This window comes from Ictidomys tridecemlineatus, chromosome 10 (genome assembly GCF_052094955.1).
Source record: "Ictidomys tridecemlineatus isolate mIctTri1 chromosome 10, mIctTri1.hap1, whole genome shotgun sequence".
NCBI classification, from domain to species: domain Eukaryota; kingdom Metazoa; phylum Chordata; class Mammalia; order Rodentia; family Sciuridae; genus Ictidomys; species Ictidomys tridecemlineatus.
Window position 1 is genome coordinate 70,899,896 of NC_135486.1, and position 23,399 is coordinate 70,923,294.

Sequence of the window (23,399 nt, forward strand, 5' to 3'; positions counted from 1 at the left end):
TAATTGATGTCATCAATATACCTATTTCTAAAAGATCTCCCATATATTCACACAATTCTACTAATAATCTTTTTTGGGGAAAAGGGTATGTTGTACATGCTTCTCTTTTTGTAAAGTGTATTGAAATCCTCAACTAATAATTGTTTAGAACACAATACCCTTATATCTCCTTGGTCTTTTTTTTCCCTCCTCTCTTCTTACCCTCATTAGTCATATGAAGCTACTTGAAGTTTCTTTAGTGTATCATGTTTACACAACTCTGTATATTTGCTCACACTGTTTCTACTATCTAGAAAACATAACACACTCATCCATTCCCTTTTTGGCTTATCACTTAAATATCTCATATTTCAAGTATTAATGACTTCTATGAGACCTTTCTGACTTATCTCCACCTCCATGAGATTATTGGTTTTATACTACTATGCATTCACTATATTATGTTCTGGAGACTCCTACACATTTACCGTACTGATTTCTTTGCATCATGTGTCTTTTGTAGTCTGAGCTCTTTTAACCTGTTTATGTACAATAAACCATTTCTCTGTCTTGATAAATCAAAGATATATCATAGTACTGGATACATAATACCATTAATAGTTTAGTTTAACGAATTCACTGATTTGGGGGGGAATGATTTTTTTCATTGTGTTCTACTTGACTTTGATATTTGGTAAATATTTTTAGTTGTAGATGCACATAATCTCCCTGCCCCCTGTCTTTATAATGTGGTGCTGGGGATTGAACCCAATGCCTCATAGGTGCTAAGCAAGCGATAGAGTGCTTAGCTCTACCACTGAGCTACAACCCCAGCCCTGCTTTTGTTATTTTTAATAAAATAAAGATGTGGTTCTATGATCTGCTTTTCATTTTAAAAGCCCCCCCCCACCCCCCAGTGAGGCAAAAGTGATTCCTATAAGCACAGGAATCTTTCTGTGTACAAATTTTTCATTAGAAGTTAGACTCTTGGAGGAAAATTATTTCAAACTATGCTACTGTTTTATAGGGCAAATTTATAGAGGCACTACTCAAAGGAGGTAAAATTAACCATAGATTTATTACTCTTGCAAATTAGATGCTTGTTTAACATTTATTTATATCATAGAGTCATTCACTTTATGAATTTTTTATTTTTCATTTAGCATTTATGACATTAACAAAGAACAGGACTGCGTCAAGAATTCTGGAGGTATATGTGATATAAAGGAACTAAGACCATCCTCCCAGCTACATTCTCTCTTAGAGAAGATCGAGACAGGGTTCTTATCAGAAAAGAGTGGGTATTAATCTAAGTGCTGTAAATTATTACTTACGAATTCAAAGTAGAATTATAACATTTTTAGTTTTAATTTAGATCATGTAAAACAAAGTTTTCCAAAAAAAATCATTTCCAATAGCTGCAATGTTTTTATAATCATTAATCTAAAATTGATAGGTGGTTAAGTTTTTGAATTACATCATAAAAAGTACATTCTTCTATTTGTATTTCTTCAAAATCATAATTCATTTTTTTCAAAGTTGAGATATTTTAAACGGTGGAAGTAATACATGCTCGTGTAAGAAAAACCTAAATTGGAATAATATATATTAGGTAAAAAATTTAAGTTCCTCTTTTGTCCCCTTCCCAGTTTCAGTAACTATTAATTTAACCAGTATCAACAGTTTGGTTTCCCATCCTTCTATATTTTTTTCTGTATACTTTCAAATACCTAATTTTGCTTACATATTTTTTCTTTTTTGCCAAAATGACAGGTAACATATGTTGTTTCTCTGTAGTATATAATAGATATCTTTGTTTGTTAGTGAATACAAATTTACCTTGTTTTTAATAGTTGCAGAGTGGGGGGACTGGGGTTGTGGCTCAGTGGTAGAGTGCTTTCCTAGCACACATAAAGCCCTGGGTTCAATCCTCAGCACCACATAAAACTGAAATAAAGATATTGTGTCCACTTACAACTAAAAAATAAATATTAAAATAGTTGCAGAGTATTCTCTGTTGATGGCACTTTAGGGTATCTTCATTTTTTTTTTTTGCCGCTAGGGATGCTCATTCAAGGAATGCTCTGTGTGTGTGTGTGTGTGTGTGTGTGTGTGTGTGTGCGTGCGTGCGTGTGTGTGTGTGTCCGTCCGTGTGTCCGTCCGTCCGTCCGTCCTGTTCGCTTATCCCAATATTTCTTAAAAATACATTCCTATACATTGCATGTTTTTTTTAAAGGTTCTGCCAAATTGAACTAAAAGTATACTTATTTTAAACCATCTATCTTTTAGAATCTTAAAAGTAAAGATATAATACATTTTAAGATTAAATGATTAAGGAATGGACTGTTCCCTTCAATTATCAAATGGCTTACTTAGAATAGGTAAGGTTTATAGGCATCATTATTATCAATAGATATAGGTTATTGTCCTTCTGTGGAGAGATGTGGTCATGGAGAGATGTATAAGCTAGTTTTCACTGTGACATACAATTTGTCGTTAGTTTTATCTCATCATTGGCTTTCAGATCAAATTTTCTTTTTCTACCTTTCCCATCTTCTCTTTTGGTACTAGAATTCACACCCAGGGCCTTGTGCATGCTAGGCAAGTATTCTACCACTGAGCTACAATCCCCAGACCAAAAGTTTATATAAAGTGTGCTATGATATAGCACACAGGTAGTTGGTTTATTATTTTCTCATCCCTATTATTAGAAGTTAGAGGTGTCCAAAATCAAACTTAAAGGCTGAGCATGAGCATACACATAACAGAAATGTGCCAAAAGCCAGGTACAACAGGAAAATTCACTTACCAGAACCATTGTGATTGAACTGAACTCACCTTTCTTTGTGTGCACTTTATTGTCACTTAAACATGCCCAATACTTTGAATATTTTACACACAGGCACTTTTCGGTTACCTTCTTAAATGTTATTTTAGGTTTCTTTGTAGAAAAGCCCCCTCTTCATTTACTTAATACTGTAATTTTCAACGTTTGAATAAAGCATGAATATGGCTCAGCAAAATGAGGCCATTCATTTATGAAGTGTTCATGTTGTTCAGTGCAATAGACTCAAGTGAAAATATGTTGTGTGAGGAAAAGCATCAATAATTTTTTCGATAAAGATCTTATTTATAGAGCAGGAAACTTTTGCTCTTTGGAGAGTATAATTGTCATTTTTATGAAATTATGAAAGATTCAAGATTAGCTGTGATTTTCCAACATTCTTTTCCTTCTACTAACCATAAAATTATTACTTATTATCAATATGATGCTGTTCAGATAATGCTGGCCTAAAGGGGAAAGCAATTTTAACTGTAAATAGTTTTAGAAATAAAAATATGTAAGCACAAAATAAATCATTTTAGAGTTGTTCTTATTTGTTTCAAATCATTAGTTTTACTCAAAGCTTCATTGAGAACACATCATACTGATGTGAAATATAGTGTTCTCTGGCCACATGTATTAAAAAGAGCTAAGTAAATTTGTTTTTAAAATTTGCACTACCTCTTGGTTTTCACTGTATTATGGTGCATTATGATGCTTAAAAATGGGAATGTATGTGGTATTCCGTACTTCCCAAACTTTATATCTCCCTGTTAATGTCTTGCAGAATTTGAAGATGTAGATAATCAGAACCTTTATTTCTGAAGCTACTTTTTTTTTTCTTTTTCACTGTAAAAAACATGTTTCACACCTATTGAGCCTCGGTGAATATACAGAAAACTGTTATTTTAACTATTATCTTTGGTGTTTGGCTATTTTTTTTGAGATGGGGTTTCTGGTTGGCTTCAAACTCCTGGACTCAAGCCATCTTCCTCAGCCTTCCAAATAGCTGCGGAGCCATGAATCCTAGCTTAGAATATCCTCATGTTTTACAACACTGGAATTGAAAGAGAAAGTGATTGAGCAAAAGTAAAGCTATAGATCAGATGTGCTAACTTCTGAAAATTCTTAAGTGTTTCATCCTTTTTTTTCTTTTATTCTATTTGCAGCTTTCATTTTGAAACTAGAGAGTTTATTTAAAAAGAATTTTTTAAAATAACTTGAAGCATTGGGACAGTTTAGTTGAAATTAAATTTACTGAAATGTTTTCATTTCCTTTGTAGTATGGTTTTAGTTAATATGTAACAATTTACATATTTTGTTAATTTTTTTTAAATTTTTTTTATTGGTTGTTCACAACATTACAAAGCTCTTGACATATCATATTTCATACATTAGATTGAAGTGGGTTATGAACTCCCAATTTTACCCCATTTTGTTCATAAGTTAATTTTAATTAGGATGCTTCTCTTTAACATCTGAAATTTAATGAAATTGGCAGGTTTTTTTTAAGAGGTGGGAAGCCATTTAATATATTTATTCATACTATTTGACCAAAAATTCTGGTGCAGTATAAATCATTCTTATTTATAAAGAAGTTTGTAAATCCCAGAATTTTGATAAAGAGAATAAAAAGAGTACAAACAAAAGAGAGTAAACAGTTCAAATGGTTAAGCACAGTTTTTGCTGAAATGAAAAAATCTAAAACACACAGTATCATCAAGGAAATTATTGAATTCAAGTAGTAATTCTCAATTAGGAAACATGCTTCTCAGGGAAGGATTATATCACAATCTCTGGGGATAGTGCATGGGTATGTTTTTTTAGAAAACCTTAAAAATAGTTTTATTTTGTAAAATGAAAAAAAAAATTATAGTCCATGGGAATTAAAATTCTATAGATAACTCTTTGCTGATGGGGAGATACCAGAGACAGATGATTTGTATTGTTTGAGTTGGCAATAATTGACCCCTTAAAAAGGACTCTAACAGACTTAGGAATTTGATGAGAGGATAGAAAGAGTGAGTTTATCAGAATGTGACATAGATAAGAGGAATAAAAACCTAAAGGGTAAGAAACATTGACCTAAGCAGTTGTTGACTGCCATCTTGACCCTACAGGTACATCTGCTTTTGGCCAACAGTATTTACAATATAGTGCTCAACTTTAGACCAGAAGATGTAAGGGGTCTGATAGGTCATATCTGAGCTCCTGTAATGAAGTAATTTAGCCTCAGTTGTAATTTATTTATGCTGTTTTCCTCACATGAATGGTCTTTTAAAAATTCATTAAGACAGTACAGATACAGTACCTATACTGCAGTACATCATTAATTTATTACTTATACAGGAAAGAAATAAGTAACATTGAGTGATATTCATTGTGCTCCTCTTAATCCCATCCTTTCATTACCTTAAACAGTGACATTATTTTTATTTGTGTTTTACAGTTTTTGAGACAGTGTCCTTGAGTTCAGACTCTCTTTTCCAGAGGGCAATTTCAGTTCTCCGTACTTCTTACTTGGACTCTGCATCTGAGCATGGTTTTCAGTACAGTCAAGTGACTTTGGTGAAAAATGACATTTTCTTAAATGAGGTGAGGTACTTGGTGTACACTATGTGAGTTTCATTTAGATTTAAAAGAAATAGACTCATTTTTGGTATTTGAGGCTCATACTTCTTGGCTATCATTTTTCAAATGAGGTGAAAGAGCTTTGGAAATATTCACTTACAAGACATTATATTTTAGGGAATAGAAAAAATTTAATTTATTTTTCAGCTGGAGGAGTTCAGATGACACATTTAAAGAATTTATTTGCAAGTGAAAATAGCATATTTATTGCATTTGATTATTCTCTCTTTATACAGTACAAAACCTTTTATCAACAAAAACAAGCAATTAACTATACTCAGGAAGAACTTCAAGAAACTTACGGGTTTCTTCTATTTGAAACTGAAAATCAGGTAAGAGATTGTCAGATGACCAGTTAATTGGTATTTTTTGTTATTTAGTTAAGTGGCAGTATAAATGAAAATGAAAGCTGACATTTTATAGTTTCTCTTTAGTTTTATCTTAAATTTGTAAATTTATGGTAAAAATTGAATTAATTTGGATTAAATGCCCTTTAGTGGAGTGAATAGGCATTTCTCTATTATGAATAATTGTTTACCAGATATTTTCTTTAGAGGCTTTTCAACTTAAAATTACTTGATTTTGAGGATAAGATGAATACTTTTAACGTACTAGTTAATTAGAATTGTTTCATGCCTGTCTTTGAAAATTGAATATCTGTTTTATTTTCTGTACCTAAATTGTGGGATCAAACAAACTTCATAGGATATGTCTCCAAAGATGTGTATGGCTAGTAGTACTACCATCAAAAAGTAATACAAAAGTAATTCCTACGTTAGGCTAATGTTTTATAAAGAATAGGGGCAGATTTGCTTAAAATATAATTGATGTAAAATAAAAAGATTATGTAGCACTACTAGAGGAATTTAATCTCTTTTAACTTAGTCCTAAATCCAAATAAGGTGTGTTATAGGTTTACACTAAATAAAGACATTTTGAATTTAGTGGATTTAAAACTATAATTGGTAGGAGGGGGCACCTTCAAAGGAGTACTTAATTGTGACCTTTGTTTAATTTGGTTTTGCTGGTGATATTTTGTTAAATGTCACCAGTGTAAAGTTTTGTGGAAAACTCTGGACCATTAATCAAAATATAGTTGCTGAACGTGAGCTTGCTTTGTGCCATGAATACATGCAGTGAACAGATTCTGCACTTATTTTAAAGCTTATAGATTATATAGCACTATTTCATTGCCTCTCCCAAGACTAATAATAAGCAACAGTAGTATTTTTTTGTTTAAAGGCCAAATTGGTTTGTCAGCGTGGACTGTGTGTTGGCAGCAGTGCTATTACCACTCTTGGTGATCCAGCCAAAGGTAAGTCTATAAGGAAAAAACAATCTCTTATTTTACAAAAGGAAGTGAGTTTTGTTTAAATTCCTTACTGGGTTTTTGTTCTGTTGTTTTTGTTTTTGTTTTTATTTTGAGGTACTTGGGATTGAACTAGGGCTAGGAAAGTATTCTACTACTGAGCTGCATCCCCACCCAAGATTAGTTAATTTCATAAAATGCTTTTATTATTATTTTGAAAGAGAATTTGATCTAAAGTACATGAATTCCCTGTGGGTTTACACTTCATCTGACCATTGAATTAATGAGAATTGTTAAGAAAGTATAAGAGAATCATAGTAACAGTAAAACACTTATATTAAAAACCAGTTTCATTAATGTCAAACCAATTATAATCTTTAGAAATAAGAACTTTAAGCATAAAAAAAGTTTTTTTTCATAGTACCAAAGATTAGCACTGTCATGAGGATCCCTTCTAAACTATCATAATGGCAATAAGAATGGAGAATAGATAGAACTGATCAAACTTGGCAACTACGGAATGTTAGTAGTAAGAGAGAAGAATCAAGTATAAAGTTTTAAACGTATACTATAGCGATATTACTAGTAGAAAGGAATCACAGAAGGAGAGAAGCAGATTGGTAGGGAAGCTGATGAGTTAAGAGAGATAAGTAATGGCTAAGTCTTCAGTTTTCTCATTTGGAAAATAGATTAAATTACTTTATAGAGTTGTTGTGAGGATTAAGTGAGACCGTATAAAGTACTTAGCCCAGGAGTTTATACTTGTTTTTCTCAGTAAATGAACAGTATGTTAGTGAGTTAAATTTGAGAGATAATGAGCTTTCATAAGTGTTTCTAAAATATAGCTTGCAAGTGGTAAAAAATATTTGGGAAAGGATCAGAATCAGATTTGAGGGTAGGGTATTAGTTGAAGCCAAGATTTTACTTAAGATAGTATAGAAACAATAGATGGCCCACAACAGAACTTTTGGATCATTAATGGGACCAGGGTGTAGGGAGAAAGCCCGTAGAATGAGGAAGGATTGAGAGTAGCCTATTGGGTGGAGAATTGGCAAGTAGAGCTTCACACAAGGAGAAGTATCTCAAGGAAGAGGAGGGTGTTTTGCAGGGTTAAGTGCTATAAGATGTCAAGATATCAGGACTAAGAAGGATTATTGGGCTTCATGGTTGTTTTTTTGCTGACCACTCCCTTTTAATACTTGAATTGAGATATAATTCACATATTGTAAAACTCACCCATTTAGAAAGTGTACCATTCAGTGTGCTTTTTTAGTCTATTCACTATCATTAATTTTAGACCCATTTTTGTCACTCAAAAAAGAAATCCCATGTCAATGAACAGTGACTTCCCTTTCTCCACTATCACCACCTGTAGGCAACCACTAGTCTACTTTCTGCCTCTATAGATTTGCCTCTATGACATGCATATAAATGGAATCTCATATTATGTAGTCTTTTATGAGTAACTTTATTTACTTAGTATACTGGTTTAGAGGTTCATCTGTATTATAGCCTGTCTCTCTTCACATTTTATTTTGGGTAGGGTGCTGAGGATTGAACTCAGGGGCACTCAACCACTGAGCCATATCCCCTGCCCTATTTTGTATTTTATTTAGACACAGGGTTTCTAATTAGCACCTCGCCATTGCTGACACTGTTTTTTGAACTTGCTGTCCTCTTGTCAGCCTCTTGAGCCACTGGGATTGTTGGCACGTGCCGCCAAGCCCAGCTGTACTTCATTTTTTTTATGGCTTAATTTATTATATGTTTATATACCACAGTTTTCTTTATTCATCAATGGATGGGCATTTGTGTTGTGTTCACTTTTTAGCTATTATGCTGTGGCTAGTCTGTGCTATTAACATTTATGTATAAGTTTGTATGTAGACATTATGTTTTCATTTCTTTTGCATATATAACTAGCAGTATAATCACTAGTTCACATGATGACCATAAAACAAAATTATTAGCATTCAACTTATATCTTCTAAAAGATATTGTAAGGGTGATAAATTTAGAACCCCAGGAACAATTACATAAAACCTTTTTTCTTTTCCTCTATTTTTTAACCCCATTTTTTTTTCATTACAAAAGTTCTAACATATAGAAAAGTTAGAGAACCTAAGGCTAACAGACAACATTTTGCATTATGTGATTAGTTTCATTTACATTCTTTTCTGAAGAATTTGAAAGTAAATTACAATAAACGCCTCAGCTTCCATCTCAAAAAATATGAAATTTTTTTTGCATTACTACAGTCGCATGATTTTATTGCTGCTGCTTGAGAGGCTGGCTTCAGTAGACAGGTAAAAGTAAAAGATGGATTATTCTGACAGGAACCCATCCTTCTGAACACATGTAGAGTTTGATAATATAATAACACCACTGCCTTCATAAATTTCCTAGTTTCCGGCTCATATAGAACTGGATAATTATATGTTTAATAGTAATATGTTCTACTAATAGTGTTTCATAGTCTTAGGAAGTATATTAATCTTAAATTTTCCTGAGAATCTGTGGTCTTTGTGTCTGTGAACCAGGCCTACCCTTCTCCCTTGAGGGACTTATTCATAACTGGAAGCCAAGATTCTGTTTATAGATTGTTTTTTGTCACTATAACTTAAGGTTTCTCACCCATTGTGTTTTGTATTTCAAAAAAGATGCCTCATTTGAGTAATATCTCTGAAGTCTGTCCTTTCTCCTTATTTTCACTGCTACTGTGGGGATCCTTCTCTCTCAGTTGTTACTAGAGCTTTCTAATTGTTGTTCTATTCTTTCCTCTTTACTGGCAGTCAGCTTCTTAAAACCTTTAGTAGTTCTCTGCTGCTGAACCCAAAGTACCTACTGGATTTGGGGCTATATATTTTTGGCAAACAATAAATATAACCTTTGCTTTGATAGAATTTGCAGTCTAGCAAAATAAGCTTTGAAGACTGGAACCTTACTTTATTTACTTTTTTGTCACTACTCTCTAGCACAGAACCTACCACATAGACTCTCGGTATTATTAAGTGGGTGTTTATTGATATTTTTTCATAAAGAATAACTTTGAGAGTCAGATAACCATAATATCATAGGCCTTTTGTTTGAGTGATTACACAGAAATCACAAAAGAAGACATTTATGGTTTTTCAAAAAAAATGTGATACTTTTATCTCTTTTTAGTTATTATACCAAACTAGAAAATTGGTTGTCAAACACACATTCTTAACTTTAAGGTTTTGAAACATAGTGATTCTTAAAAAGGTATAAGCAATATCAACATAGCATTTTAAAAATAGACTTTTATCCATTCTTTTTGTAGTATTATTTAAAGATAGTCCTACGTGTGAATTGTGTCTGTTTAAATTGTCTGTTAAAGTGTAAATTAATCTATGTTTTATACTTTTATAGGTATATACATTTCCAAATACTCAGACTGTCTTCATCCAAGACCATGGTATCATGGGAAATCTGGTTATGTTGTAATTTTTAATCTAATTAAGGTAAAGGCCCAGATGTGCTTTTATATAATTTTCTTTTAAAAACTGAAGGTTATCTACTTAAGATATATTTTGTCTTTTGTGTGTGTGTGTATGTGGTGCTGGGGATTGAACCCAGGACCTTGTGCATGCAAGGCAAGCATTCTACCAACTAAACTATATACTCGGCCCCTTATGATATTTTTGTAGAGCATTAACTAAATGTAGTAATTGTCTAAGACAAGTTATTCAAACTCAGTAAAAGAATAACTAATTTTTCTTTTCTTTGAAAACAAATTTTTGTTCATTTAATACATCATATGAACATATTTATGAAAAGAAACTTCAAAATAATAATTAAAAAAAAATGTTTAGTGAAAAGTCTTCCTCTCATCCCTATCTAGCAGAACTCCTTTTTAAATATGGAATAAAACAAGTAGCTGCTTATAAAATAATATGATTACAGTTATGGAATATGGATTTAAACAACATTTATTGTCTGATTTGAATTGTCAAAATAAGAAGTATTTGTTTTCTTTATTTTTAAGACATTCAAAGCCTGTTCACAGCTTCATATGGCACCTTAGTACTAATGTCACAAATCTTAAAAGTCCTAAGTAGTTCAGTTTAAGTGAGGCACTCAATTAGTATTTTCATCCAAATGGCAGGAAATTTGATTTTCTATGTGGGTGGGGTTTTTTAGTTTTACTGACTTTTTAAAAAATATATTTTTAGTTGTAGATGGGCACAATATCTTTACTTTTGTTTATTTGTTTTTATGTGGTGCTGAGAATAGAATCCAGGACTTCACACATATGATGCAAGCACTCTACCACTGAGCTGCAACCCCAGCCCAGTTTTACTGACTTTTTAAAGAGTATAAACTGTTCATATTTTAAAGTTTGTCCCCAAGAACTAGAGGGAAAAATAACACTGACATGATGTACTGTCCTTGCTTGTCTTAAACTTCATTCTGCGCTGTGACAGAATGAAGTTGTAGTTCTGGCAGAAAGTCGGCCTATTAACGCAGATAATAAGCATTTTGGTTTTGATCATGTAGGTTGGTTTGTTGCCAGTGTCTGCTCCCCTGTCTGGCTAGAGATTGCTGTTTAATATTTGCTTAGGTGCTCTCAGTCCTCATTTTATTTCAGAAAAGCAAAAAATGCTCAGTGCCATAGATGTTTCATGGGAAAAGATAGAGGTTGCAGTTATTGAGTAGTATTATTTACCTTTTTTGGCCTCTTAGTATTGTCTTCGGTAGGTCCTATAAGTGAAGAGGCAGGACTTCAAGAACAATAAAAAAAATTTTCTGTAAAAAAATGTAGTTCCAGCCAGATGTGGAGGAACAGTTAAGGAGGCTGAGGCAGGCAGATCGTGAGTTGAGAGCAAGCCTCAGCAATTTAAGTGAGGACCTAAGCAACTCAGAGAGACCCTGCCTCTAAAAGTAAAAATTGTCTATACTCTCATATCTCACATTGGTATGTATGGTGTATATTTCCCCCCATACATATTGATTTCCTAACTCATAAATAAGTTTATGGTTTGTATATTTGCATGCTGATTCTTTTAAAACTTAACATATTATGAACATTTTTCTTATGTCATTATATTATTCAATGTTTTTTTATTGTTTATTCAGGTTTTACATAATTGTAATTCATCATATGGTAACTTTGACTTTGATCCTTGTTGAAGAAAAGTCTATAATGGGAAATACTGTTGGCTGTTCGGTGATCAAGGCTAACTGCCCTACACTTTGCCTAAGCACTTTATACATATTTGTTTGTTGCTGACTTTTGGGCCCTGGCATGATTTACAATTGTTAATACTTTGGTTTGGAAATTCATCTTTTGAAATTTCAAATTTTGTTATATTTTCTGTTATTACTACTAAATAGCCATTCACAGAGTATATCATGAAAGATGGTGGGTAGGGTTGGGGCTCAATGGTAGAACACTTTCCTCGCACACGTTAAGCACTGGGGGTTCGATCCTCAGCAATGTAGATAAAGATACTGTGCCCATCTAAGACTAAAAAAATACTTTTAAAAAATATGGTGGACTGTGTAGTTTTTCCTCTTAAATGTTTTTGTTTGTTTTTTTTTTTAATTTTGAGAATGGATCTCACTAAGTTTGATACTTGCCTCAAACTTATAATCATCCTGTCCTCAGCCTCCTGAGTCACTGGAATTATAGGTGTGCACTACTGCCTGGCAAACAAGATTATTTCTGGTTCTCTTAATTTTGGAGTTATTCCTGTATTCCTTTGATATTGTGATAAAAGCTGTATTTGCCTCTGAAAGATAACCAAACACATAAGATTTTTAAATATAATTTTAAAGGGTTTGTGATAATTGAAACTATTATTGGCCTTAATATATTGTTTTGTTTTGTTTTTCTAGTTGTAGATGGACAGAATACCTTTATTTATTTGAATTTAATTTTATGTGGTGCCAAGGATCAAACCCAGTGCCTTACACATGCTAGGCAAGTGTTCTGCCACTGAGCTACAGCCCCAGCCCAAGATCATTTTTTTTAAAGAAGATAATTCTTACTATAGTTACTGGTGGTGCAAACACAACCACTTCCTTGTTAGGCTTATGAATTCTAGAGTAAATGTTTTTGCTATTTGAAGACATCTGATTAATCTTAATATTTTCATTCCAGGGAAAAGTCAAGTTTGTGTCTGAGAATTATACAACTAACTACACTAGGCCTTCTTTTGGCTATGATTGCCACGTGGCGGCAGATACAAACAAAGTTTCCCACAAGACAAGTCATTTTCGTGCCTTTGAGCTGAGTCAGGTAGAGTCACCTGTGAATAAATAATACCTAAAGTATATTTCTGAATCTAATGTGCTAAATTTTAGGGCTGGGTGAAATAGAGGTAAATTTGATGTAATTCCATAGCACTGATAATATATATATATATATTTTTTTTTTTTTTTTTTTTTCAGTATTACCTCTATGAACTTTCAGGCGACACTGTTATTAAGAGACCAAGACAGATCTGTCCTTATGTAATTGTAGCTTTTCAGTACAGGGAGCCTAAAAAGATGGCAGCACCAGCTCATAATAGCATGTAAGTAATTATATGCATACTTTGTTTTACTGGGATTAACTACTTTTGCCTCTAATAAGAATGTTTTTTTTTTTCTTTTTATAGAGTTGAACTCAGTAAAAATGGTAAGAAATTATTTTATTAGTCTTTCAGTTTTTTGTTTTTAGTAAATGTTTTATTCATAAATAATCAGTTTCCTTTTTTATTCTTATTTCTTAAAGTTCTCTCTCCATGGAAAGGGAGATTAATTATTCAGGGTTGTGTGCTGTGTGATATAACTCTTTGGTCTACTTACGGTACAATAATTCCAACACAGCTGTAAGTATTGTATTTTGTTTCCTTCCTAAATGCTTATATGAAGTTTTATAGGGTTTTTTTTCCCTCCTACTGCTGGCTTTCAAACCCAGAACCCTGCCCATGCTAAGCAAGCACTCCACCCCTGAGCTATACTCCTAACCCTAATTTTTTAATTTAAATTTTTTTAAAAATTCCCATCTGAGGTGTTGCTGGTTGGCATTGGTGTGAATTGCAACAATTATACTTGCTTTTAGATATATTTGAGTAGGAATATAGAGCACAAGGATATGACACAGGAGACCTAAATTCTAATCTATTAATGGGAAAATGGTCTCTCAGAATAAATTACTTTATATTAGAGATTTGACTTTTCCCCAAAGTGAATCAGATTTGCCTTAATAACAAATACAAGATTGTAGCCACTCAATCCTGTTACTAAGTCTTTATTAAGATATGCAGTATCTGCAAGGTGTGGTGGCACACACCTGTAATTCCTGGGGCTTGGGAGTCTGTGACAGGAGGATCACAAGTTTAAAGCCAGGCTCAGCAACTTAGCAAGGCTCTAAGCAACTTAGCAAGACTGTGTCTCAAAAATATAAAAAGAAAAGGAAAAGGGACTAGGATGTTAAGCACTCCCGGATTCAATCCCTGGTACCAAACAAAACAAAACAAAACATAAGCAGTATCTGAGTTTCTAGTTTTTACATGATTCTCTGATGGTGGGGGGAGGGGATGTTAGATAAAGTAGCTGTTACATTTATTTACATTGTAATAAATTATCATAATTAATACTTTCTCCAGGCAAACTGTAAAGTACATCTTATGAAATATTTTCTTTTACCAATTCTTTGTACTGTAAATCATTGAAATATAGACATAGTTGAATTGAAATAAATGGTGAAAACTGGTATGGTATCGATTCAGTTTCTTCCTGTTGGCCCTTTCTTATGAAGAGGCAGAGAGGTATAAATCATAAAATAAGGGGCTGGTGATGTGGCTCAGTGGCAGAGCGCTTGCCTAGCATGTGTGAGGCTCTGGGTTTGATTCTCAGCACCACATATCAATAAACAAAAAATAAAAGTTTCATTGACAATTAAAAAATATTTGAAAAATCATAAAATAAAATAAGAATTTTTTGAATAAATGAGAAGGAAAAATTCTTCCTTAAAATAGAGCACAACTATCAAATGTACAAAAACATGTTGAAGTATAATAATCAAGTGGATGCTAAAAGCAGTAGGTGATTGATTGATATTTGCATATCCCTTTAACTTGCTTATTAATCACAAAAGCGCAGGAAACTGACAAATCCCATCTTAACTAAGGGTCAAGTTAATGTAACTATTAATGGAATAGATGTCAGTTGCTTTCTGGTATAATGCAGAGAGAATGACATTGTATCCCTTCTGTCTGTGGTATTGCTGCTAATATAATCAGGAGGAAGCATTTGACCTACCTAGATACACAGGCATTCTACAAAATGGTCTGTGTTCTTTAAAATATCTGGTTTTTGAAAAGAAAGACTAAGAAATGTTCCAGATAAAAGGAGACCAAAGAGATATGATAACAAAATGCATTGACATCCTGTATAGGAAATTGCTTACTTTTGCTGCAAAAGATCTTACTGAGACTTTGACAAAAGTTGAGTAAGGGATAGGTTAAGTAATAATACTATAACATTGTGAATTTCTTGATTTTACTGATTGGTTTGTCATTGTGTCAGAAAATTTCCTTTTTGAAGAAGTATTTGGGTAAAAAGATATCACATTTGCATTTTATTTTCAAAAGAAATAGAATTAATATGGTTATATAGAAAGGAAGAATGATAAAGTAAATATGGTATGCTGGTGACATTTAAGAAATCTGATGTATATAAAAGAATTCTTTGTACCATTTTTGCACAGTTTAAGCTAGTCTAAACCTTCCAAAAATAAGTTTTGAAAAAGGAAAAAGTAGTTGGGAGGTGATTAAAAAAATCTGCATGTGTAAGAGTTTTCAACTCTTAGATAGCATGATTTTTTAAATTCTCAATCTGCAGTATATATAATTTGTTGAAACATCAGGATATTTTGGTTATATCAAAATTGCATGTATTCAGAAAATGTGAACCAGTTTGCACATTTGGGTCATTTGTTGAAAATCTGTACAGTATATACATATGCATATTATTTAACCTAGATTTTATCACTGTAAGAACTTTTGTGGTCATTATATTTTTGTTTGCATTTATGTTAGAAAACCAAAAATTATGGAACTATATATAATTTCAATATTTATTGCATTGCTTGATATCCTTGTTTTTTTAGACCACAGGAACTTGATTTTAAGTATGTAATGAAAGTGTCTTCTTTGAAAAAACGACTACCAGAAGCTGCCTTTAAAAAACAGAACTACTTGGAGCACAAAGGTCTGTTGAATGTAATGGCACACTGCATGTTCTGGGCTTTTGTTCTTGTTATTTCCCATTTTCTCTTGTAGTTCATGTGCTCTCACACACAAACCTTTCTTCTATTAATCTTAAGAGATTTTCTTTAAGAGTTTTTTGAGAAAGTTCTAGATTTGCCATATTCGTTAGTTCCTTGGAATTCATCCAGAAAATGTTAAAGGTAGTTTATCTAAGATAATAAGACTAGCTTTTAGAATACTGAGAGAATTAAGCAGATATTAAAAATAACTAGAAACTCATAGACATTTCCTATCAAAGATAGCAGAGTTTTTGTCGCTGTTTTTACTTATATTCTTTAAAATGAAAAAAAAAATGTGAGAAGAAAAAATTTTGGTCACTTAGGTTAATCTTTGGAATATTGATGTTTATTTTATTTATATAGTATTTATCTTATTAATCCTATAGCAGTGTCAGTGTAAATGAGCATTGTTTTAAAATAATTATTTCAATAAGTTTACGTTTTATAACTAAGAACACTAAGTGATAAAAGTTTATCAAGAAATAGTCTTAGTTTATCTTTCATTTTTGTGACATACAAAATGAATGAACGAACTATTAAAAAAAACATAAGGAATGTTGTTTTTCTAATTTCCTTTACAGTCTCTTGCCAAGATTTGTGCTTTGATTTGTATGAAGTGGAACTGTCAAATAAACAAGGGGAAAGGATAGATAAACTAACAGAGTACATTAAGAATAAACAGTTGGTAAGAGTCATTCATTTAAAATGTAATTATTTCACCTTAATTGAGTAATTGGTATCTACATATTAGTTGGCTATGCCTAGATTGAAGTTTTTTAATTTGCGAAAAGAATTCTCAATGTGTGGTATTTATTTATTTGGCTAATGGGAATTGAATCTAGGTTTGCTTTACCACTGAGCTCCATTCCTAGCCTTTTTAAATTTTTTCTTTTATTTTGAGACAGGGTCTCACTAAGTTGCTGAGGGCCTCGTTAAGTAACCCAGACTGGCCTCCAACTTATGATCTTCCTGCCTCAACCTCCAGAGTCACTGGTATTACAGGCATACACCATGCCCAGTCTATGGACATAATTTTCATTGACTAATATGTTTTTATCCCCCTTGTACCTCACTTTATGTTGATGTCTCAATAGTTGTTTTTTTTTGTTTTTGTTTTGTTTGTTTTTAATATTGTATGGACATTGGATTTTATCTTTGTTAGGGGTACATTTTTAAAAATGGAAAAGAACTATTAACTTTATGATTTTCGATAATAACTTTTTGATAATTTCTCCTACCACACGAGTGTTGTTTAGGATGTTATTAAAAGGATTCTTCCATTGGATAGTGTTTTTAGTTTCAGGATTCTATAGTAATTGTCATGTGAATCAGTGGGCTACCTGGTAACTTTGCCTTCAGTGGTTTGAAATGGCAACTATCTCAGTGGGGGAAGAGAGAAAAAAGCTTTTTCTGATTGACCTGCTATATAGTTAAGCACTATTATAAACTAACCCTTGCTGTTATAGTTAATATACTTAGAACATGGCCATGATTTTTTTGCTAAGAAACTGGCAATTTCTAAAACTGGGCTCTAAATTCTGTGATTCCTGGAAACATTAACATTTCAAAAAATGTTTAAATTCTTTTGAGCTCAGAATACACTGTGTGGTAGAGGAGAGAGGTGTTAAAGATTCTTTTTTTAAAAAACTTTTATTTTTTGTGTTTTCAGGCAATCATCAAATGCTTAGAAGACCGGGGATTTTTTATTTTACTTACATCATCAGCCTTAATACCAGAACCAAGTAAGGACACTAGTTTTTTGGGGAGAAATATTTTTCAGCCTACTTAACTTTTGTTATATAAGATTGGCAACCTAACTTTTCCTCTTCTGATTCTCATTCTGTATAGATTTGGGAGGTGAGCAGATAGGTCTACATGGGTTGTATTTGTTCCATTCACACCTGTCAACAGGTAAGGACACAGTGGTATTCAGTTCACTTGGTCTGTTGTGTGTTTCCCAGTCCTCTTCTGACTTGACCTCTCAGTAGCACATGAACTATTAAGTGCTGTTTCTTCTTAAATGACTCTCATCCCTTAATTTTCCTAGTTGATCCCAGACCTCCTTTGCAGGCTTATCATTTCCTCTGGGCTTCACACACACATCTCACAATATCCACTGACATTTCCACCTTGATATCTCCAAGGTACTTCAAATTCAGAATGTCTAAAATTGAATTTGTTTGTTACTGAACAACAGTAGCTAGGAGATTGTTTTGCCATAGCCTATCCAGTAGGAGAACTCAGGGTCTTCATGGATACTCTTCTCACTGTTTGGACTATTTTTCTCCATATTTGGCTTATGCATTCTCAGAGTGACATTGAATGCCAAAAGGACCAAAATTTGATTCCTGTGGTGAAAAAATATTTATATTATGAAAACAGATATGTAGTGTATCTTTGGTATTACATTTTTTTTTATGGCAATTAGGGAAAAAGGCTAAGGTGGCTCCTGGGGGAGGATAATGAACAAAAACCTTAAGGAACACTGAACTAACTTATTCATATATGTCAAGTTGTAGTTTCGGTATCAGTTTTATTATAACCTCAACAATGCTTACCATTAATATAATGTAAATATTTACTTGTGTATTTCAATACCTACCCTTCTTGTAACTCTTTTTTTTCTTCATTGTGCTAAGAATGTAATTTAGAGCCTCATGAATGCTAAACACATTATCTACCACTGAGCTATATCCCCAGCCTAGTGCCTGCCTTTTTTATATTATTCTATCTTTAAGGTCTACTGATACCAGAAACCTCAAAAATAATAAATATTTGCTGAACAAATAAATAAAAGTGAATCTTTTTTTTTTTTTTTTTTGGTCAACCTGAAGAAATTCTCACTTGTTTCATAAATATGTGGGGTTTTGTTTGGTTTCTGGAACTAGGGAGCTACCCCAGAGTCTTTTTTTTTTTTTTTTTTTTTTTAAGGAAGGCTTGTTTGTTCATTTATTTATTTATTTATTTATTTATTTATTTTTAAAGAGAGAGGGAGAGAGAGAGAATTTTAATATTTATTTTTTTTTAGTTTTCGGCGGACACAACATCTTTGTTTGTATGTGGTGCTGAGGATCGAACCTGGGCCGCATGCATGCCAGGCGAGCGCGCTACCGCTTGAGCCACATCCCCAGCCCCTATCCCAGAGTCTTATACATGGTAGCTAAGTACTGTACCACTGAGCTTCATCACCTGCCCTACACTGTATGTTTTTTAAACTTCTTTTTAAAAATATTTTTATTAGTTGTTGATGGACCTTTATTTACTTATTTATATGTGGTGCTGAGAATCGAACCCAGTGCCTCACACATGGCTAGGCAAGTGTTCTACCACTGAGCCACAACCCCAGCCTGACACTGTGTGTTTTTTAAACAAAAAATTATGTCTTGAATTTATAAAGCTACAATCATTACAGAAAAGTTTTTAAAGGTTTTGTTATTGTTGCTTGTTTTATTTTTAAAATATATTTGGTGGTGTTAGACAGAATCTTGCTATGCTGCCCAAACTGATCTTTAATTCATTGGTTCAGGTCATCTTTCTACCTCAGCTTCCCAAATATTTGGGACTTATATGTGTATGTCACCATGCCTGACTTAAGTTGATTTTTTAAAACAATTTATTTTTTAGTTGTAGTTGGACACAATACCTTTATGTTATTTATTGATATGTGGTGCTGAGGATTAAACCCAGGGTCTCACACATGATAGGTGAGCACCCTACCATTGAGCTATAACCCCTTAGTTGATTTATTTTTAAATTATAAACTTGGATAAGATCCATTACTGTTTATACCCAGGAACAGCACAAGAATTTTGTTTGAATACTTATTGGGGTTTTGTGTTTCATGTGTTACTCAGGCTCATGAAGACTTTTTTTTTTTTTTTTTTTTTTAAAGAGAAAGTGAGAGAGGAGAGAGAGAGAATTTTTAACATTTATTTTTTAGTTCTCAGTGGACACAACATCTTTGTTGGTATGTGGTGCTGAGGATCGAACCCGGGCCGCACACATGCCAGGCGAGCGTGCTACCACTTGAGCCACATCTCCAGCCCATGAAGACTTTTTTTTAAAAAAAAAATACTAAACCGTCATTCAGAAGTAAAACTTAAGCTATTTGTTTTAAATTGAATAATATTAGTCAGGCATGGTGGCTCATACCTACAATCCCAGTGACTTTGGGGGGGCTGAGACAGGAGGATCACAAGTTCAAGGCTGGCCTCAGCAATTTAGTGAGGCCCTAAGCAACTTAAAAAGAGACCCTGTCTCAAAATTAAAAAGAATTAGGAATGTAGCGCTGTGGTAAAGCACCCCCCAGGTTAAATCTTCCTAGGTGGGGGAGAGTAATATATTGCAGCTAACTTCTCTTTTATAGATTTTTTTTAAAAAAATTTTTAAGTTATAGATGGACATGACATCTTTATTTATTTATTTTTATGTGGTACTAAGGATCGAACCCAGTGCCTCACACATGCAAGGCAAGTGCTCTATGGCCCCAGCCCTCTTTCATGGATTTTTTGATAGTCTATGAGAAATCATATTAGGTTCTGCCTTTCCAAATTCCATCTCGAAATAATGAAATTGCCTTTAAAAGGATACTTTATTGCAAACTGTGTGCTTATAAATGCATAAGGGCTTTTTATTTTTCCTTAATTCATTACTCTTTAAGTGATGAACTTTAAAGAAAGGAATTTTTGTTTCAATATATAGCCACATTTTCCTGTTTATTCTTAGTTATTTTTTCCTTTTCCGAATACTTATTATGTTACTATATTTAACTAGGACTAACTTGGGGTTAGTAATTCTTTGGGTACCTTTTCTTTAAAAAGATTGTATAATTCCTATTTGCAGCTTCTGGCTACTGGAAGTCTGTATATGTAGATTTATATTACTAGTGACTGAAATTTTCCAATATTTTAATAAGCAGTTCAGGGGCTGGGGTTGTGGCTCAGTGGTAGTGTGCTTGCCTGGCATGCATGAGGCACTGGGTTCGATTCTCAGCACCACATAAAAATAAAGACAATAAAGTTCATCAACAATTAATAAGCAGTTCATAGAGGATCTGGCCTTTCCTTTTTCTCACTATTTCTTTTTAAGTTATCCATTTGCTAAAAAATTAACAGAGTGAACCAAGGAAAAGAGGTGAAACACAGGTAATTGGTTTAGTTAATTTTTAAAATTTTGTTTCATTTGATCAGAAAGGTAATGAAATTAGCAACTGTTCTTTCATTGAGATTTGGGGATTATTTAAATCCTTTACTTCTTTCATTTGCATCTGATTTGCATTATATAACTTCTAAAAAGATTTTGATGTGAGTTATATAAGGTACATATAAAATAAGGTATATATATTTTAAAGAAAGAAAATGAGAATTAAAAAGCAGGAAAGCAAATCTGCCCACTGTAATGGCCAGAGCTACTGCTATGAAGGACCAACTAAGCTCCTTCTGAACTGCTTGTCAAGTGAAATGGAGCTGGAGGCAGGGCTTAGCTTATTCATTCTAACCTAGCAATTTTATGTCAAATGATTCTTTTTCAGTTCAATGTGTGCATTTAATATCAAATATATGGACATACTTATTCATGAAGTATATCTGTAAGTCTTTTAAAATTGCTATTTAGGCTGTCATTTGAAACATAGCATATTTAACCATTTCATCTAAATATCTTTTTTTCTTGTATGTTTTATTTAAAGAGAAAAAACAATTTCAGGTTTTTAATATATGACATACATTTTAGGGGTGAAAGATTTGAAAATTGAAGATGATATCTCACTGAAAGTGATACCTGTTTTACCTGCACTTAATTATGCCCTGCTCGAAGCAAAGAAATCACTTCCTGAGGAAGGAACCTGTCCAAGCACATTAGTAAAGCACAATTTTCAAGAACTGTACAAGACAGATAAAAGCCCTTCATTGACGGTTGCTCGGGATGGAATGAAAAAGACTGCATTCTTTGGGAAATCGTCCAATGGTTTTGACTTGGTTCCTCCACCTGAAAAGTGCCCATTACAGTTTTTAACTCAGTTGAAGTCTTATTTTTCAGATCCTAGTGGTTACACTTTGGAAGTTTCTGCTGCTTTGGATTTGTTAGCAGAGCGTCCTCAGTCTCCTTGTATTTCAGATGGAATTTGTGATGCTGGATTTTCTTTAGTTATGACTCCAGATTCTGAATTTCTTGACTCAGAGGTGGAAGTAAGGAAAGAAACTGAAACAGAAAAGAATTCTGAGGAAATATCGACAGCAAAAAAGGGAGTGGTGGTTCCACTGAATCCAGCATCAAATCTGAGAGTGCAGCCAAAGAGAAAAGCCAGCATGCCACTCCTGGTGCAGAATAAAAGGGTTAATCTGTGTCGCCCTCTTCCTAAAAGAACTGTACCCGGAACAGACAGTGGATCGCACTCTCCAACAACCCTTAAATTAGTTAAAGGACAGTTTCCTCAGAAAAGAAAAAGAGGTAAGCATGACTTGTGTGGATTATTACTAGTTAGTTGTATTTGAACACTGTTTCTGTCAAGATTTGGTGGTTTGCAGCTTGGGCAGTGGGTTAGAAGTTTGTTAGAAACACCAACATATCTCCCCAGGTATTTTGCACACATGCTAAGCTTGAAAAGCAGTGACCTAGATAACCCCTGCAAACCCAAGAAATGGGAGAAACTGAGGTACCTCAAAAGTTTGTGTTTCACTTGTGTTTCAGTGGATTACTGAATGCAGTTTGAGAAAAATGGCATTGAGTAATCAATACAAACAAAATATCATTCCTGAGATGGTAACTCAAAAGCTTATGTTTCACTTGTGTTTCACTTGGGCTAGCTTTCTCATCCTTTCTGTGTATCAGAATATTTTAAATGATCACCTGGGTCTTAGGACTGAGCACCTAAAACAAATAAGCAATGACTTAGAAACACATACATTGAAAAAGTTCCATAAGCAGTTTGGATGCCCCGAAAAACTGAGTGACAGGGTCTAGAACCATTTACTCTATTGACAAATATACTTTGGCTAGCTCAGGACAGCAAACCATATGACTTTGGCATAGAGTAATCTCAAATTATGTACAGTATACATTCTCTAAAAGTATAGGAAACTATACTTAGCAAAAGGGTCAACACACTTTACCCAAGAAGCCAGAGTCATACCTGTATCAATCATCTGACTCTTCTCACTCTACTTTGACAGTGTTGAGCAGTCATGACAGAGACTATTTGGCCTTCAAAGCAGAAAATAATGTGCTTTTTGGCCTTTCACAGAAAAAAATTTTTCAGCCCTGTCTGTACTATTTTGAATTAGAAAATGCTGATGCCTAAAGAAGAAACACAAGATTTAGGGATCTCCAAGATTCTGAATAAAACCTTACCCTATGGTTTAATAAATAATAATTTC

The 23,399-nt window shown here is 33.2% G+C and overlaps 1 protein-coding gene across 4 annotated transcripts in view; it reads left to right on the forward strand.

The window, feature by feature from the left end:
- Positions 1 to 23,399, forward strand: part of Tasor2 (transcription activation suppressor family member 2) — a 65,811-nt gene that overhangs the window by 12,757 nt on the left and 29,655 nt on the right. For 2 of the 4 annotated variants that reach the window (XM_021723053.3, XM_078023162.1), the window contains exons 2-14: positions 5,253 to 5,398; positions 5,671 to 5,766; positions 6,677 to 6,749; positions 10,137 to 10,228; positions 12,871 to 13,008; positions 13,161 to 13,285; positions 13,370 to 13,389; positions 13,486 to 13,582; positions 15,868 to 15,968; positions 16,608 to 16,711; positions 17,696 to 17,768; positions 17,875 to 17,937; positions 21,757 to 22,473. In XM_021723053.3, the coding sequence (XP_021578728.2) occupies positions 5,253 to 5,398; positions 5,671 to 5,766; positions 6,677 to 6,749; positions 10,137 to 10,228; positions 12,871 to 13,008; positions 13,161 to 13,285; positions 13,370 to 13,389; positions 13,486 to 13,582; positions 15,868 to 15,968; positions 16,608 to 16,711; positions 17,696 to 17,768; positions 17,875 to 17,937; positions 21,757 to 22,473 (1,845 nt within the window). Of the gene's footprint in view, positions 1 to 1,145; positions 1,277 to 5,252; positions 5,399 to 5,670; positions 5,767 to 6,676; positions 6,750 to 10,136; positions 10,229 to 12,870; positions 13,009 to 13,160; positions 13,286 to 13,369; positions 13,390 to 13,485; positions 13,583 to 15,867; positions 15,969 to 16,607; positions 16,712 to 17,695; positions 17,769 to 17,874; positions 17,938 to 21,756; positions 22,474 to 23,399 lie in introns of those variants that run through there. The other 2 variants (XM_021723055.3, XM_021723056.3) reach the window with 2 other exon arrangements.